Genomic DNA, 15,649 nt, shown 5'->3' with positions numbered 1-15,649 from the left:
CATGGTAGTGCATTCAGGATTTCTTCGCCTGTGTACTGCGGTGCAGAAGATCATACCATTATCACTAATCTTTCAACGCTACATTAAATATTTGGAGATCCAATTTTGAAAAGATGTTTGAGCACATCAGTACAATCCTACCACTGCAGATTCCAAACCTATCATTACAACATTACCAATGTAGTCCAAAAGAAATGAACTTTGTCCTGACTCTGCTGAACAAAATAACAGGAAGCCCACTGAAGATAGAACATGTGAAAAGTCTTGCATCTTATATTTTCTGGAAATCATTCACTGCTGCTAAACTACTTAAAGGTTATTTTTCTGTAATTGCTTTTAGCTGCTCCCCTGCCCCACACATGTACATGCTGCAGTTGTCATATCACAGATTCTTACTACCAAGTGTAGATGGGAAAATGCCTTTGTTTAAAATGCTTAACTGCAGAAAACAAACACAAATTCAACAATAATGGTCATGCAAGTGGTTACATAAGGCTATAATGAGGCCTCATTGCAGCAGGGAGATGTACACTGATCACACAATTTTATAGAAGTGTCCTGGGTTCCACTGCATAGCATGACAACTGTTCAACTCTACTGCATTATCAGAGTACCTTCCTTTTCGCACCACATTTTCAAGGTTTGTCTCCCCTCCAAAATTCTAACCTGACAAAATAGTTGACAGCAGATGATTTTTTTTTTTTGGCAAGCATAGTGAGCACAGAGAACATGCAGGCAAAGAGGATCTCAATCGAGCCTAATTTGCATGTGTACTCAACATTAGATGTTTAAATTCAAGTTCAAAACAGGAATTCTGTTTGGTATGTTGAAATGTGGAGAGTTGAATTTTTCTTGTTTTACTTATCCACATTTATTTTCTGCATTAAAATTTGTTCTCATTTCCCTCCTTGCATTTGAAAGAGATTACATGGACCAGGATTTGGATGGTATTGAGGGTGAGAGTTGCAGCCGTGCTCCAAGCTCTCCACCCATCTCCTCCACTACCAGCAGACTGGACTCTGAACAGGAGTCCATAGTGCTTCATAACTCAGGTAATCCCTCTGTCCGGCAGTATTATTTTAAGAAGTTCAAATACAATGATTTATCATGCTGAAAATTCAGAGCTTTAGAATAAATTGGCATTTATTGACTTGAGAATGGTGCCTTTATTTTAATATTTTCTCCAGGTTCAAATGTAATGGTTGGAATTTCATCTCAGAATTGCACAGTACAATCTATGAATGCTGTTCATGTGCAAAATCATGGTTAGTGTCTATTGGAATGGTGGTATAATCCAGTGAAACTTCTTGTATTTTGTAGGCTGTTTTACCATATTTAGTCTGGTAGCTAAAGTTTTCTTGCCAGAACATTGGCTGGAGCACATAGTTGCTCCCAGTTTACATTTTTGTTCTTCAAATAAGTGATATGTGCCAGACTTCGATCTACATTGTCTTGTTTTCACCCTGTGGCTAAATACATTTATTTACGTTATTGGTGTGTAAAATAAATTTGCCATAGATATCAAATGTACATCAGTTCAAATTATTTTCCTGTTTTAAATATTTACTATTCCCTCCTCCATGCATACATTTTGTTACAGAACAGCAAGATGTTGAACTTGCAGTTTGCACCATGGGTGCTGACAGCCAGATGTTTGAGTACTGCGGTCCTACAGTGAACCGACCAGAAAAGAATTGTTCACTGGATCCTATCTGTGGCCAAGCAAGAGTTGCACCCACGCACGACTGTGATGCTGTTACTTTGGGTCAAGCAGAATCTGGATTTTTCCAGCTGGAACTGGATCAAGTCATTCTGGACAGACCAGCATTGGAGATGTCGACAAAAAAATTGAAGATGGATTTCTCACTGCCTAAGTCGTATAATGATGGGCTGCCTGACAATCCCAGCAACGTGGATTTTGAAAATCACACTTCACATATTGCTCAAGCAAAAATGTCTGTTGCCGTGACGAATTTTGGAAGTATTGATGTTGGAGATGTGAACAGTTTGCTCAGTGCTCATACATTGCACCACTCTGCAACTATTCAGTCGGAATCTTTATCTCAGTGAGAGCTAGGCGTCTCACAGAATATTTTATTTATATTTTACTTTAAAAGTTACTGGAAAACTTTTTTGGCATGACATCAGTGATGTCTTATATTTATTTACAGTACATATTTGTTTCTCAAGAGGAAGGAACCATTTATTTTTGGGCCCAGGTACATGAATGGGATCTAAACCTTCTGGATGTCACATGGAGGAGACTCCACCCCCCCCCCCACCACATTTTTACAGAACAAAACCTTTTTCATCTGTTCAGTTTTTGTATTCATCTTGTCAGTGAAATTGGATTCATAATGCTATCACCAACAAATCTCATTCATGACAGTTATTCTGATCATAAACATTTTTATTATTGTGCATGGTGTTTAAAGTCTAACTTTAGTCATTTCCTACATCTCAAGAAATTAATCAGTGTTCTTTTTAGATAAAGATGTGTGCATTTTGTGTGTGACAGATTTCTAGTAGTACCTTGATTAACCAAACCATCTGATTGGTGAAGGAAGCTACTTTTGTGACAAAGACAAACATGAAATGGCTGTTCCTTTTGGTTTGGACAAATGTGAGCTGATTGATTGGAGGAAACCCCATTTCATATCAATTGTTTAACTATCTCCCCATTGGATCTAACTGTCAGGTGAGCCAACCTTGAACTATTCCAGGCTGATACAGAACAGTGATCTGGGTGGCTGAGAGGGCACCTAATATTCATTCATTCACTACAACCAGAATAGTACTAGGGATTGATGAAACTGGGTCCCAGGGACTCCATGTACCAAACTGTGAGCCAGTTGCTGTGTGGACTTTATGCCACTAGATGATGGTTTGTGGTAATACTTTGCTGTACATCTAGTGTTAATAAAGGGTACTGCATGGACCAGAAAGAATTTGTATTTTCATGAACGTGAGGGTTGTAGACGTTTGCCTTTACTTAAATAAATCTGGCAGATAAGATCAACTTCCCCCACCCCATCCTCAACCCATCAAATAAAAGTGCAATTCCTCTTGGATAGCTGCTAAGTCAAAAAGAAGCCAGTGTATTTTCCTAGGTATTCATGCCGTGGTCCAATTGGGATGCATTCACTGGTTACATCCACCTTGCTGCTGGCCTGTAAACTGGTCATTAAGCATTTAGAACTGCCTTTATTTTAGAAATGCTTTTAGTTGAAGCACTTGCTGATTTTGCATATCTAAAAGACAAGCTGTCAGTACTTTGCATTTATACACATTGGGAGATGATGATCAACCTGACATGCGTTGTGATTGAAATCCTCCTCCATAAAATAAAGTCAAAGCGTTTTTAAATTGTGAAACTGCAATGTTCTTTGTGGAACACATAGTGAGGAGTTCACTGTATGCTGCCCTTGAGTTGCACCTTAAGACAGTGTAACATTGAACAGCCAGGTGCTGCAATAACGTTCACCTTTCTGCATATTTTATAAAGCAAAACTTTAACAATTTTGCACTGAAAAGGTCTATGCACTCAAACGTTATTAACTTGTGCATCATTACACTGCAGTAAAAACAATCCTCGTGTGTTAAGGAGACTGGTTTGGTAACTGTTTCTATTGGACTAATAGAGACTAAAGCACAAATTGTATGCATTTGAAGCCATTTGTGCTGTACTTTTATTTATAAGTGGCACTGAAAATCTTAATGGTCATCAGATCACTTTACCCTCCTCCCCCGTACCACATCAGGCACTGTGCAATTTATAAATTGTTCTACAAGTTCATCCAAAGGCCCTACTTGATGTGAAAGGACCTCTTCAGTGTTAATGTGACATTGCTTGCTATTCAGTATTTTTAGATTGTAAGAATTGGCATATAATTCACTATTGTGGTTAATAAGCCCATTCGACACTCAAATTGAGAGGATCTCTCAATGTTCAACAGTCTTGATGTTTACTGTAGATATCTTAAGTTTTTCCTCTTTCTGTAGCTTTTTAAATGTATGCTTTACAATCCCTTTCATTAAGGTGTAACATTTAATTACTTGGTTTGAATGTCAATAGACTGTAGTCACTTGCCATTGTCAAATGACTTCCTGTAGACTTTAATGATAAATGCAAACAGTATATCTTAATTCTTTTGGAGAATGAGCCCTGTGCAGAAAGTGCCTATTAAGTTTGCACATCTTCATTGTTTGTTGTGTATTGATGTCAATCTTGGCTCGGTGGTTCTGGGTCAGCGTTCAAACTCAATACTAGGGCTTGAGCACATAACCAGGCTGAGAATTGTTTGGCAGTAAGGGAATACTACTTTGTCCGAGCTGTTGTCTTTTAGGTGAGGCATTAAACTAAGTTTCCATTTGTCCTCACATACGTGAAAGATCTCTTCAAACTATTCTAAGAAAAATAGTTGAATTCTCCTAGTGTCCCAGCCATTATTTAACCATCTGCCAACATCACAAAGACAAATCGTTCAGTCATCACTTTTTGGTTAAAAAATACTACACGTAGATGAGTTCACAATCCAGTTAGATCTAGCTTTACAAGAACCACATTCTGAAATATTTATTATTTCCCTAAGTAAAGATGAAGGTTGTATTTGCAGTTGCATGAAATGCTAAGTGTGTTAATTTTACATTGTAACTTAAATCCAGAAGTGCTGCCAGGTGATAGTCTGTTGTTTGTAAAACAATATGCAATTGAGCTACCCACTTCAGAAGACAACCCAGTCAGTTGTTAATATTCAGATTTTGCAATATAAAAATATTTCCTACAAACTCGTGCTGCTATCTTACAGTAGCTTTTTCAATGTTGTCTTGCATAAATCATTTATTAATTTATATCCTTATCTAATACTGAGAGGGGCTCTGTCTATGGAACTCTATCACGTCTATGCCAAAGTTCTTTTCAAAGCTTTTTCTACAATATTTTTTTCTTGATTTTATTCCCTGCTGCAGGTAATGCACAGTACTTGCAGGATAGTTGCTCCCCAGCCTATAAATTATTCATTCTGCCTTTTATGGCTCTGAGCACAATATTTTTAAAAAATCTGATGAGTGAATCTGGAAAGAGGAATTTGTCTAGTTTCTCCATGCAGAGAAATTAATATTAGCCCATTTAGTATGAATGAGTTAGAAACATCTTAACAAAAACTTTGCATTCCCCTAATAATTTTACCACATCATGTTTATTGCAATAAGGCCCTTGATTTCTTGGAGCAAAGTCAACTAAACCAAAGCTCTGCAGCTACAATGGGAAAATCTGTACTAGGATCCTCTTGTAGTGAAAACACTTAGTTGCCAATAATTAGAAATAGGATTTGAGACAGTTAAAATGCTAAATTTTCTCTTGGCTTTGTGTGTTGTGTGGTCACTTCTTTGGGAACTGTATTTTGAACAGGGATAAATGAATACTAAGAGAAATTCATCCTTGATTATTAGTGTTGAACTCTGGCAAGAGAACAATCACTGTTAATACACACTGCCTCACACTTTGGAGTGGTATGGAGAGGAGCACACCAGCGACAAATGCATTTGCAGCTGTGTAGCACTGGAAATCAAGGTTAAATTTCTTCTAAAAATGCAATGTTTTATTTTGTGCAAGTCTGGAGCAACAGTTGAAAATGTCCATATTCAAACAGCCACTTCAAATTATTCTAATGAGTTTAGATCTGTACTGTTACTACATGAATGAGAATGACCTCCGCTAAAATGACATGGAATTGAGAATGAGGCAAACAAGATATTACGAACTGTTGAGCAGTTTATGTACTACCACTTGTCCACATCTTCCACTTTCTAGGAGATGGAGTTTTTGTGCCTCCAGATCCATTTGGAGGCAGCCTGTGTTTAAATGTCTGTACTGAGGTCTATTTTCTATACTGATGTGCACTGTCGGCTGTTAAATTAAAAGTTGAAGCTTTTCATGTAGCCTAACTTTTCAACATTTTCTCTTCCATCAATGCCATTATCTGATTAATACCCTTCTTAGTAAAGTGGAACGGATCTGATCTTTTAGATTTTTCGATCAAAAACCATTTAGTTCGAACAACTGAGTTTCTTGTGTACTTTGGTAATACCATTTGTAAAGTACTCTGGTAAACTCTTTGGGGTAATTTTTCTTTCACAATTTCTTGCCCTTTCCTACTATTTTGATATAGTTGAAATGTGCAACTTCATTTTTTAAAAAATCAATAACCCACAAAGACATTCTTGTGCTGTTTTTGGTGCTTTTCCTATGAATAATGTTTCCTGTCAGTGGTTGGAGCAGGACTATTATTTCATTGTGCAGAAAGGACATCTGGCATTCAAACTTGTCCATTCTTTAGATTCATGCTTAAAGCTACTGAATGGGCAGTCATGATATTTATACTCTTGAATTTGCTTTATGATTAGAATAGTTTGAAGCATTGTTCTGATTTTATTACCTTTTCCTGTTTGTGTTGTTCATAGACCTGCTTTAAAGTTGTTGAAGTTATTGAGGATGACATGTCCCCAAAGATAATGATCACATTAAAGGTTCCTCATCTGTCATTAATGGGGCTGGCTTTCCTTGTTCATTGATAGTATTATACTAGCTGTTTTATGTATCTTACCATATAATTTCTTCATGCACTTTGTGTACATTTTTTAAAACCTTTATTTGCCATTCTGCTGTTGCCTCCTTTTATTTTCTATTTGTGCCATAAGTTTCCTCTGTGCATCTGTTAACCTGCTCAAATAGTAACAAAGAGTCTGTCTCCAAAAACAATTATTAAGGCTTTATTTTGAGGAGAGGAAAAAAAAGAACAATCTTGTAGCAAAATGGGCAAAACATTTTGCAATTTGTTCAAGAATTTATTTTTCTAGAGGAGGGGGTGGAAAGAAAAACAAGGGTAGGGAGCGAACATGATTACATTTTTACCTCTATCTGCCCCAGCACCAATATTTTTCCATTTGTTATGCAGGTAAGTTCAAAGCTATATTATTGTAGCTCAGTAATAAGCAATTAAGTCAACAAATCTGATTAACATTGAGGGGGACTTGCTGCATTTCACATTGATCAACTCTAGGTGGCCAGTTGAAGAGCTGAACTTGATTGGAGGGTATAGGTGGGGAAGAAAATGTATGTTGTTGAGTATCATTGGGGCAAAAGCTACCCATGGAATTGGCCAGGCAAGCGCAAAAAAAAACAAAGCTATTGAGTTGGATTGTATCAGTTGTTGCAAACCTTGCTAAGTTTGTATTTCCAAAACTAATAATGGCTACTTACAGTTGCCACAAGCTTCATTTTTAAAAAAAACTACAATCGTAGATGCAATGGATAGAGGCAGCAATAAGTTACGGTTCCTGATGTATTATAATAAGAAAGAATGGGTACTCATTGTGTAGTATAACCCTGAACTAATAGCAGATGTATTTTTGTGAGAATTTCCTACAGGAATGTTGAGTTACAATGCGAATGAACTTATAATACTGTGGCATTGATAATTAATGGTACAATAACCAGCTATTTAGGTGGTGGCTGCATAATATCTGCCAGGCGTTTCTGTTATACAGTAACCTGATACGCTTTGTCATTGATGGACTGATTTGGAAGATAAATGTAGTATGTATATTTGTATGTTTTTCAGCCATCTATTTTAATCTGCAGTCCTTTAGATACATATATCTGAATGGCATTGAAACCATTCACAGACCTGATGAATTTTTAATAGACTTAACATCAGCCTAAATGCATCTGATCAAATCTACATTGGGTTTTAAGACAGAAGTGGTTAAAATTTACTAATCTGTGTATACCATATCACTCAGACTTCTGATGGATTGAGAAAACGGTGCTTGTCAGTTCAGTAGACAAAAATAAGGATGTGCTTTCTGTTGTAATGGGCATTATGAAAAGCAACCTAATTATTTAGCTGCAATCATCCTAACCCTTTGTATTTTGGAGTTCTAACCAACGTTAATCAGCCGTGTAGAGAGAGGAATTTGGATGCATATTGCAGTCCAGAGTCTGAGGGGAATGTACTTCAGAAAAATGAGAGTTGTTACTGATATTTTCTTCTCGATGCATTTTGGCTGTTCTTGGGTATTGTAACCAAGAACACAAGTCAAGCATTTTGCAAGTGCAGTACATCATGAAGAAGTGTTACATGATCCGCAACTGTACTAATTGAAGGGAAGTGTTTACTTGCAAATGAAACTATTAAATGGTAGTTTTAGAAGAAAGTAATCTGTCATGCTGCTGCTACTGTTTCAACCTGTTTCTTTGCATTCTTTTGCTAGCTCTCCTTAATGCTCAGTAATTGTACATCACAAACTTTATTTCACAAGGTGTGTACAAAATGAACAAAATCTGTTCAATCTTGTGCTTTGTTTTGGGTTACAAAACAAAATCTTGTATTTGGATATTTTGCCAATTTTCCCACATCCTTTTGTGTATTTATTTTCCTTTTTTCTTAATTACAGCTGCTGGTGTCAATCTCTTGCACTTGGTCCAGTTCAGAGTAGTTAATGAACCAAAGATCAAGGCTGGTTGAATAGTTCCAAGTGCAATTTTTGGTTGTAAATGTGTTTTTAAAATCAGGTATGGAAACTAATTATGCCCCTATACTTTTTGGTGTATCTTGCATGCATACTGATTTTTTTTTCAGTTTCCTTTCTCCCATGGTCATTGAGCATATTAACAAATGCATGTAAACCATTTGAATCTACTATTCACAGAAGTAAGAATATTTAAGATTATCAATTAAAAAATGACACGACTCCCTCAAAAAGGAAGCAATTTGATCCAGTGAGTTATTCAAATATTTTGTTCTTAACTGATTGACCTACCACCAAGCTACTTGCATAGGTGTTCTGGAATAGGAGGCCAAAAATGGTCATGCTTTCTACTTTTGATGCCTGTAAACCAAAAAGTGCAAAATCTGGGTGAGGACATACCCTTACAGATTGAACCTATCATGCCCTCACTCAGATTTGCTCACTCAGGTGAGGTTTACAATGCCATTTTGCAACTCTGAAATTTATCTGGGAATGGAGGGAGTGCAGTTCCATTTGATTGTATTCCATGGTTTTATTTTACATGTACTTTTATTCAGAGACATTTAAACCATGAGTGCATGTTTTTAAAAATTGCATTCATTATTTGATGTTTAGTGATCATCACCCTTGATAAAGATTTTTTTAACAAATGAGTTTTCTTTCATGATTTTTCAAAAAATTGCATTAAGGATGACAAATGATATGTATGCATTCTCCGGACCATGTTTTGGGAATAATACAAATGGGTTAAATGTGTTTGACATGGTAATTTTTTTTAACTTTGAAATTGAAAATAAGCCCTGTTGCTATTTGTGCAGATCTATTGTCAAGAATCAATAGAAATATGCCTTTTTTAACCAAAAAAAAGTGAGTGGAGAAAGTCTGTATGTATCTTTAACACTGCATTCATGCATGTTACACGTATGTGACTTTGGTATGGGATAGATTAAGGATCTGGTGTTGGATAGCCAATACACATCTGTAAATTGCAACACTCCTTGTATGAGACTCCCCTCATTACTCTCTGACTCCTACAGCTTGGCACAAAAAGTCCAAAATGCATATGAAATTCCTGTTGTAAAGAAGAAAATAGTGGTAAAATATTTTTGATGTTTCTTTGTAAATATTAACAAGACTATGATGCTGTAATGTTAAAACTTCTGTAGTTTGTATGTTGTAGATTTCCTGAACTGCCTGGATTATCTGAAAGAAGCAGTCTGCTGCAAAGTAGGAAGTAACCACTAGATGGTGAAACATGTTTATTTTTGTGGTCATTTAGCTGGAGAAGTCTACACTACACTTTATATGCTGATAATGGATAACAGCTTTCTGCGCCTGTAGGATTTTATTGTTGGACAGTAAAAGAACTTCTGTGAGCATTCACTTTTGCAAATCTGCACAGGCTGATTTCCAGAGATCTGTTTTTATATTGCATAGTATTTTATACTTCTATTGAGAATAATTTGCCCATCGTATACACCTTGAGATAAATTTGTACATGTCAGTATGTCCATATCAGTACCACTTTTTTGTGTGGACAGGTATAGTAACATCCTTCATTGCAACATATCCCAGGTCTTTCATAGATTTGATGTTTTACAATATTTCAAATTTTGAATTGCGGTGCAATGTAAATTGTCATTACATTTTAACCAGCTTTTAAGAAGCCTGCAAAACAGTTAATCTCTCAGAGATTAAAACCCACTTAGTTCAGGAAAAAAAAACAATGCTATTAAACATTCCAGCAGGCATTATTTCCTTTTGTGTAATTATTAGGTTTTGGTGTAAGTTTAAAATTGACCTGAATTGATGTCTAATAAGTACATTGTGAACTATTTGAAAAAAAATTATTAATGTAGTTACATTTGCACAATTACCAATTGCCCAGCATTTTGAGATTACTGTGTAATATATTAACAACCTTTTTAAACTTTCAAAATGTTGAGAATTTTATGCAAATACAGAAATCACCGTCACTTTATCTGTCCGGCCCAACCCGTTTTGGTCTGTAATGATATTGTAGCCATAATGAACTCCAAACCCAAAAAGTGAAAATCTAATACAGTGGTGAAAGCAGGTATCTTGCAAGTATTTAATGTCTTCATTTTTACCTCGTATTGAATTTATTCTTATGACGATTGATTTGAAAGATTCTCAGCCCATCCTTTTCTGAAATGGCATTCCATGAAAATGCAAAGCAAGTACACTGGCCGTAAATAAGTGTTTGTAATTTAATAATGAAAATAATTGCAGTGTTGAGTTATGTGAGAGACCATTTTGTTTTTCATACATAGCTAATCTTAAAACATTGGTGCTCTTGCAATAGTTAGAATAGGAACATTGTTTTCATTCAGGGCATAATGATACAAATATTGAAATATATGCACAAATTGGGAAGAGAGAATGCTGTCAGCTGAAGGCAGAAGCTTATGGGAGGGTTCAAAACATCTTTGTGTTATATTCAGCATATGTAGTGTCCATTCATTGCAAGTGTGCCTTTTGAATGAAGGTCACTTGTTAGGTTGTATATTGAGTTTTTTGAACAGATCAAAGGAAAATATCAAAATGTGTTCTAATAGTTTAAAACCACTTTAAAAGTGGCAAAAGTGAACACATCTGAACATTTGAGTTGTAGGATTTTTGTACCAACATAGAATGATGCATTTTTCAAAATATCATGGTGGTATTTTTAGTCAGTGCTGGACTTACCCCATCAAAGGAAAATATCAAAATGTGTTCTAATAGTTTAAAACCACTTTAAAAGTGGCAAAAGTGAACACATCTGAACATTTGAGTTGTAGGATTTTTGTACCAACATAGAATGATGCATTTTTCAAAATATCATGGTGGTATTTTTAGTCAGTGCTGGACTTACCCCATCAAAGGAAAATATCAAAATGTGTTCTAATAGTTTAAAACCACTTTAAAAGTGGCAAAAGTGAACACATCTGAACATTTGAGTTGTAGGATTTTTGTACCAACATAGAATGATGCATTTTTCAAAATATCATGGTGGTATTTTTAGTCAGTGCTGGACTTACCCCACCACATGCTGCCCTCTATGCCTGAATGGAACACAAGGATATAAACCTGAATTATGGGATTTTTGTTTGCCACCTGAAAGCTGGTTACAAGTGTTAGAAACCTGAATGAATGTACTTGGGGAGAGATTAGAAATCCCTTGTTAATTTTAAGAAAAAAAATCATTGATTTTGCATTTGCTGGTTTTCAATTGTGAGAAAATAGTTCAATAACTTGTAGGTACCAGTTTTGAATGCAAAGCTCCTCATTTCTAGAGACTTTTTTTGTTTTCATTTTCTGTCATCTGTAACGAGGTTTGAAAGAACGTCCTTTTGGAGTCTGTAAAGGTTATCGTGAGAAGTGATCTGATGTAAATTACTATAAGTTTGACTTCAGAACTGGTGCACTAAACTTATCTATCCCAAGTGAAGTCTCTTGAAAGACCTTTAATTCCAGAAATTGAATTAAATCTGTTTGCAGTGCCTGCAAGCCAAGTGATGTCATGTGACAACATAATGTTTATGTATAGCCAGTCTCACCATATTTGCTTGTTGCTAATTTAGCTCAAGTGTTTGTATGAGTGACTGCTGTGCATGGACTGTGATTCCATCCTGATTTTCACGAACAGATTTGAAAAGGCTAGCTATGTAACTACTGGCTGTGTATGTGTGAAGTGTAGAGTATTAAAATGCTGGGTCTTAAATTGGCTAGGTACTGTAATTCCACAATATGTCAATCTGATTTAATAATATGTCCCCTAAGTAATCTTCTTTCATTATACCTGTTTTCATTTTATATGGGAATATTTGTATTTAACATTCTTAATGTACTGCTGACATTTTTGTTTCTTGATTTGGTAAAAATAGTTGAAAGTAATGCAGACTTCCCTCTCAATGATTGACCAATTTAGTATTGTTTGTCTCGTGTGAAAACCTTATGTTTGTCATTTTGTACAATACAATAAAACCTTGATAAATAAAATCACTTTTCTAGCTTGTTTTACTAGATGATAAACAATCTTGCAGCAGCTTCCATCTCTCCATTCCTGATCTCACTTTACAAAAATATTAAGGCATTGAAGTTAACTGGGAAGAAATGTGTGCATCTCTTTACATTAGTGCAATGTTTGATAATACACTGTTGAACCTTAGGAACTCAGGAACATGAGTCTTTATTAAACCATTTCATTGTAAAGCATGTGGCACAAATTCTTAACTTTCTGCTTCCTCTGCACATAACAGACAGCAAAGTGGCACACCAGTACTGCCTCTCAGCTCCAGGGACTCTGGTTCAATCCTGACCTCGAGTGTTGTCTGTGTGGATTTTCATATTCTCCTTGTGACTCCATGGGTTTCGGCTTTGATTTCTTCCCACATCCAGAAGATGTACTGGAAGGATTCTGTTACATACTCCTCAGTGTTGGTAAGTGGCAAAAGAATCAGTGGAGTTGATGGGCATTTGACAGAGGAGGAGTTGCAGGTCTACAGGGAAGTGACAAGACTGGGAAAGGGGCTGATGGGATTAATCTGCTGGCATAGTATAGACTGAATAGCCTTGTCTGTATTAACAATGTATATTTTATTTTCTTTCACTTTATCCTTTCTAATTGTCCTAAATTATTTTTTGTACCATTTGTAATAAGTCTGCTGAGAGGAATGACTATCCACGTCCCCATCCAATGTGTCAGGCTTCCTGTCCTCCTGCCCAAAACTCTACTCTGTGCAGTTCCAGTTTCCCAGATATCTTCAGATTTGTATTCCAAAAAGCACTTTTAATAAATGTCTTTCACTACCTTCATCAATCCGCTTATGGTGAATTTATTTTCTTTAGCTCCCAACATTCTCGTTAAAGCTGTTTTGAAATCTGACTCTTCAACCTAGCCAGAGACGAGCTATGGTTCATAACTTCCAGTATCAAATGAGTATAGAAAAGTTTCATAATTTGATACTGATCCCATGTGATTGCATGTGGAGAGCAGAATGGGCTGGTGATTGGCAGATGGCATTTAAAGCAATTGAGGGAGAATGTATTTTGCATGATGGATTGGTTAGACAATGTAGACAAGGGCAAAGGAGGCTATTCAATAAAAAAAAACAGGGACTTAGGGGTTCACGTGCCTGGATATTTGACAGTGGCAGGGATATACTGAGAACAGTTAGCAAAACATGGGATCCTGGTTTCATAACTAGAGACATTGAGCACATAAGAGAAGTTCTGCTGAACCTATAAAGCCACAGCTTTTTTGTCACCTCGCATTAGAAAGGACATAAAGTTTACAGAGTGCAGAGTAGATTACCAGGATTACCCCAGAGATGAGTTTTTAGTGGAGAAATTGGGATTGTCTGTGTTGGAGCAAAAAAATAGCTGTGGGGAGAATTGATGGAGGAATGCAAAATTATGATGATTAGGAGAGATGGATTTTTGGTTTTGGGCATTGAATGCACGATAATGTGAGGAAGAACCTTTTTATAATACAGTGACTATTTATGACCTAGAACTTGTGGCCTTTGTAGTGGATTTCAAAAAGAAATTCGATAGGTACTTGGAAGAAAATAAAATAACATGATTACAGTGGAATGAGTGGTTGGATTATTCTACAGAGAGCCTGATTGGACTCCAGAGGCCAAATGGCCTTCTGCATTGTTATAGCTGTAAGAGCATAGCCCACTATCTGATCCTGCTGATCCTAAATTTTAAATTGCATTTTATGATTCTATTAATACAGAATCTTGCATATTATGCCAATTCATAGTGCAAATTGAGTGTTGTAATGGCATGTGCACTATTTAATGTTTATAAATTAAAAGCTTTAAGAAATGAGAACATTTAAAAGCATAAGTGTCTGGAACTAAATCTTAACCATAATTGATAGAATAAGAAATTTACTGTCTTTCTAGAAAACAAAACTGGTTCTTGTGGAGCAAGGTTTTACAGTAGAGAAAAGGGTTGCATGGGGTGATTCTGCAATGTGAGATATTCCTAATTAATCCTGCCCTTGCCAGTAATACCCATGTCCCAAAAAATAAATGAAGTTTCACCCTCTGACATGGATATGTAACTCCTATACCATAAGTTGGGCCTTTGCAATGTGAACCCATAGGATAACCTAACTGCTGATCAGGTCTGTGTTCACAGGTGCAAAGAGGTAACTTCCAATTGTTAGGCCTGTAATCATGGAGGCAATTAGATGGTTCTCCCTATTTCCATGGTATTTGCAAACTTTCAGCCTAGTGATGAAAAGGCTGGTGCAGCAGAATGCAATGCTGCCACAGAGCCATTCATTCAGCACCTGTCTGATTTTTATCTGCCCTTTAGTGATCTAAGATATAGAATGTGCAGTCATGTTTCTGTTGAATCTCAAAGATTTCCACTGGATGTGCTTAGATTTTTACTAGACATTATGGTATCATGTTAACCTGCCACTGGGAATTCTGAAGCCAGAGAGCAGCAAGATCTGGCAACAGTAGGTGAAGAAATGCCTGACTGCTTAGTTGGAACTGTTTAGCATTCAAAACTCCCTGCTGATGAGACTTGCCTGCATGTGGTCCACTGCACGTCAACTACATACTTGAGATGGAATTGCAAGGAGAGCCTCCAAGAGATCATTGTACAAGACTGGTGTCCAATGGAACTTGCTTTAAGTATGATCCATGCTTAAAATTCAAGTGGATCTTGTTGGAATTGGCCACGGACTCTTAAAATTGATGTAGAACAAAAAGCAAGACATCAAAGTTTGAAATATGTCAGTAATGTTCAGACCAATGCTTAGGAACTTCACTCATTCCCACTGACTTTGATCCTTCCCTATTTCACATCCCTCATTCACTACACCTCATTTTCCCTTGAAAATTTTGTTATATCTGCCTCCACGTCATTATATGGCCTTAAGTGGTTCAGTCAAATCTTAGTTTGACAACAAACCAGTAAAGTGCCTTGGGACTCTTTATTAAGAGCACAGTGCAAATGCAAGCTGTTGTTTCATGTGTGTGTAGTGACCATACATATGGAGCCAACAGTTTTCAATCAATACAAGTCATCAGCTGAAGTTGCTGAAAAAAAAACCAATTACTCAAGTTATTTCTGGGAACAAAATTTC

The 15,649-nt window shown here is 36.3% G+C and overlaps 1 protein-coding gene across 3 annotated transcripts in view; it reads left to right on the top strand.

Annotated features, from left to right (window-relative positions):
• The window catches only part of LOC127582550 (mesoderm induction early response protein 2-like), a 61,039-nt gene extending 48,525 nt beyond the window's left edge, over positions 1-12,514 (top strand). For all 3 annotated transcript variants that reach the window (XM_052037901.1, XM_052037902.1, XM_052037903.1), the window contains exons 12-13: positions 922-1,052; positions 1,601-12,514. In XM_052037901.1, the coding sequence (XP_051893861.1) occupies positions 922-1,052; positions 1,601-2,070 (601 nt within the window). In that variant the 3' untranslated portion in view covers positions 2,071-12,514. The remainder of the gene's footprint in view (positions 1-921; positions 1,053-1,600) is intronic.
• Positions 12,515-15,649: the final 3,135 nt, after the last annotated feature.

The sequence above is a fragment of the Pristis pectinata genome, chromosome 24 (assembly GCF_009764475.1).
Source record: "Pristis pectinata isolate sPriPec2 chromosome 24, sPriPec2.1.pri, whole genome shotgun sequence".
Taxonomy (NCBI): domain Eukaryota; kingdom Metazoa; phylum Chordata; class Chondrichthyes; order Rhinopristiformes; family Pristidae; genus Pristis; species Pristis pectinata.
The sequence above is the reverse complement of the archived record's forward strand: the minus strand, read 5'-3'. Positions and strand labels throughout refer to the sequence as shown.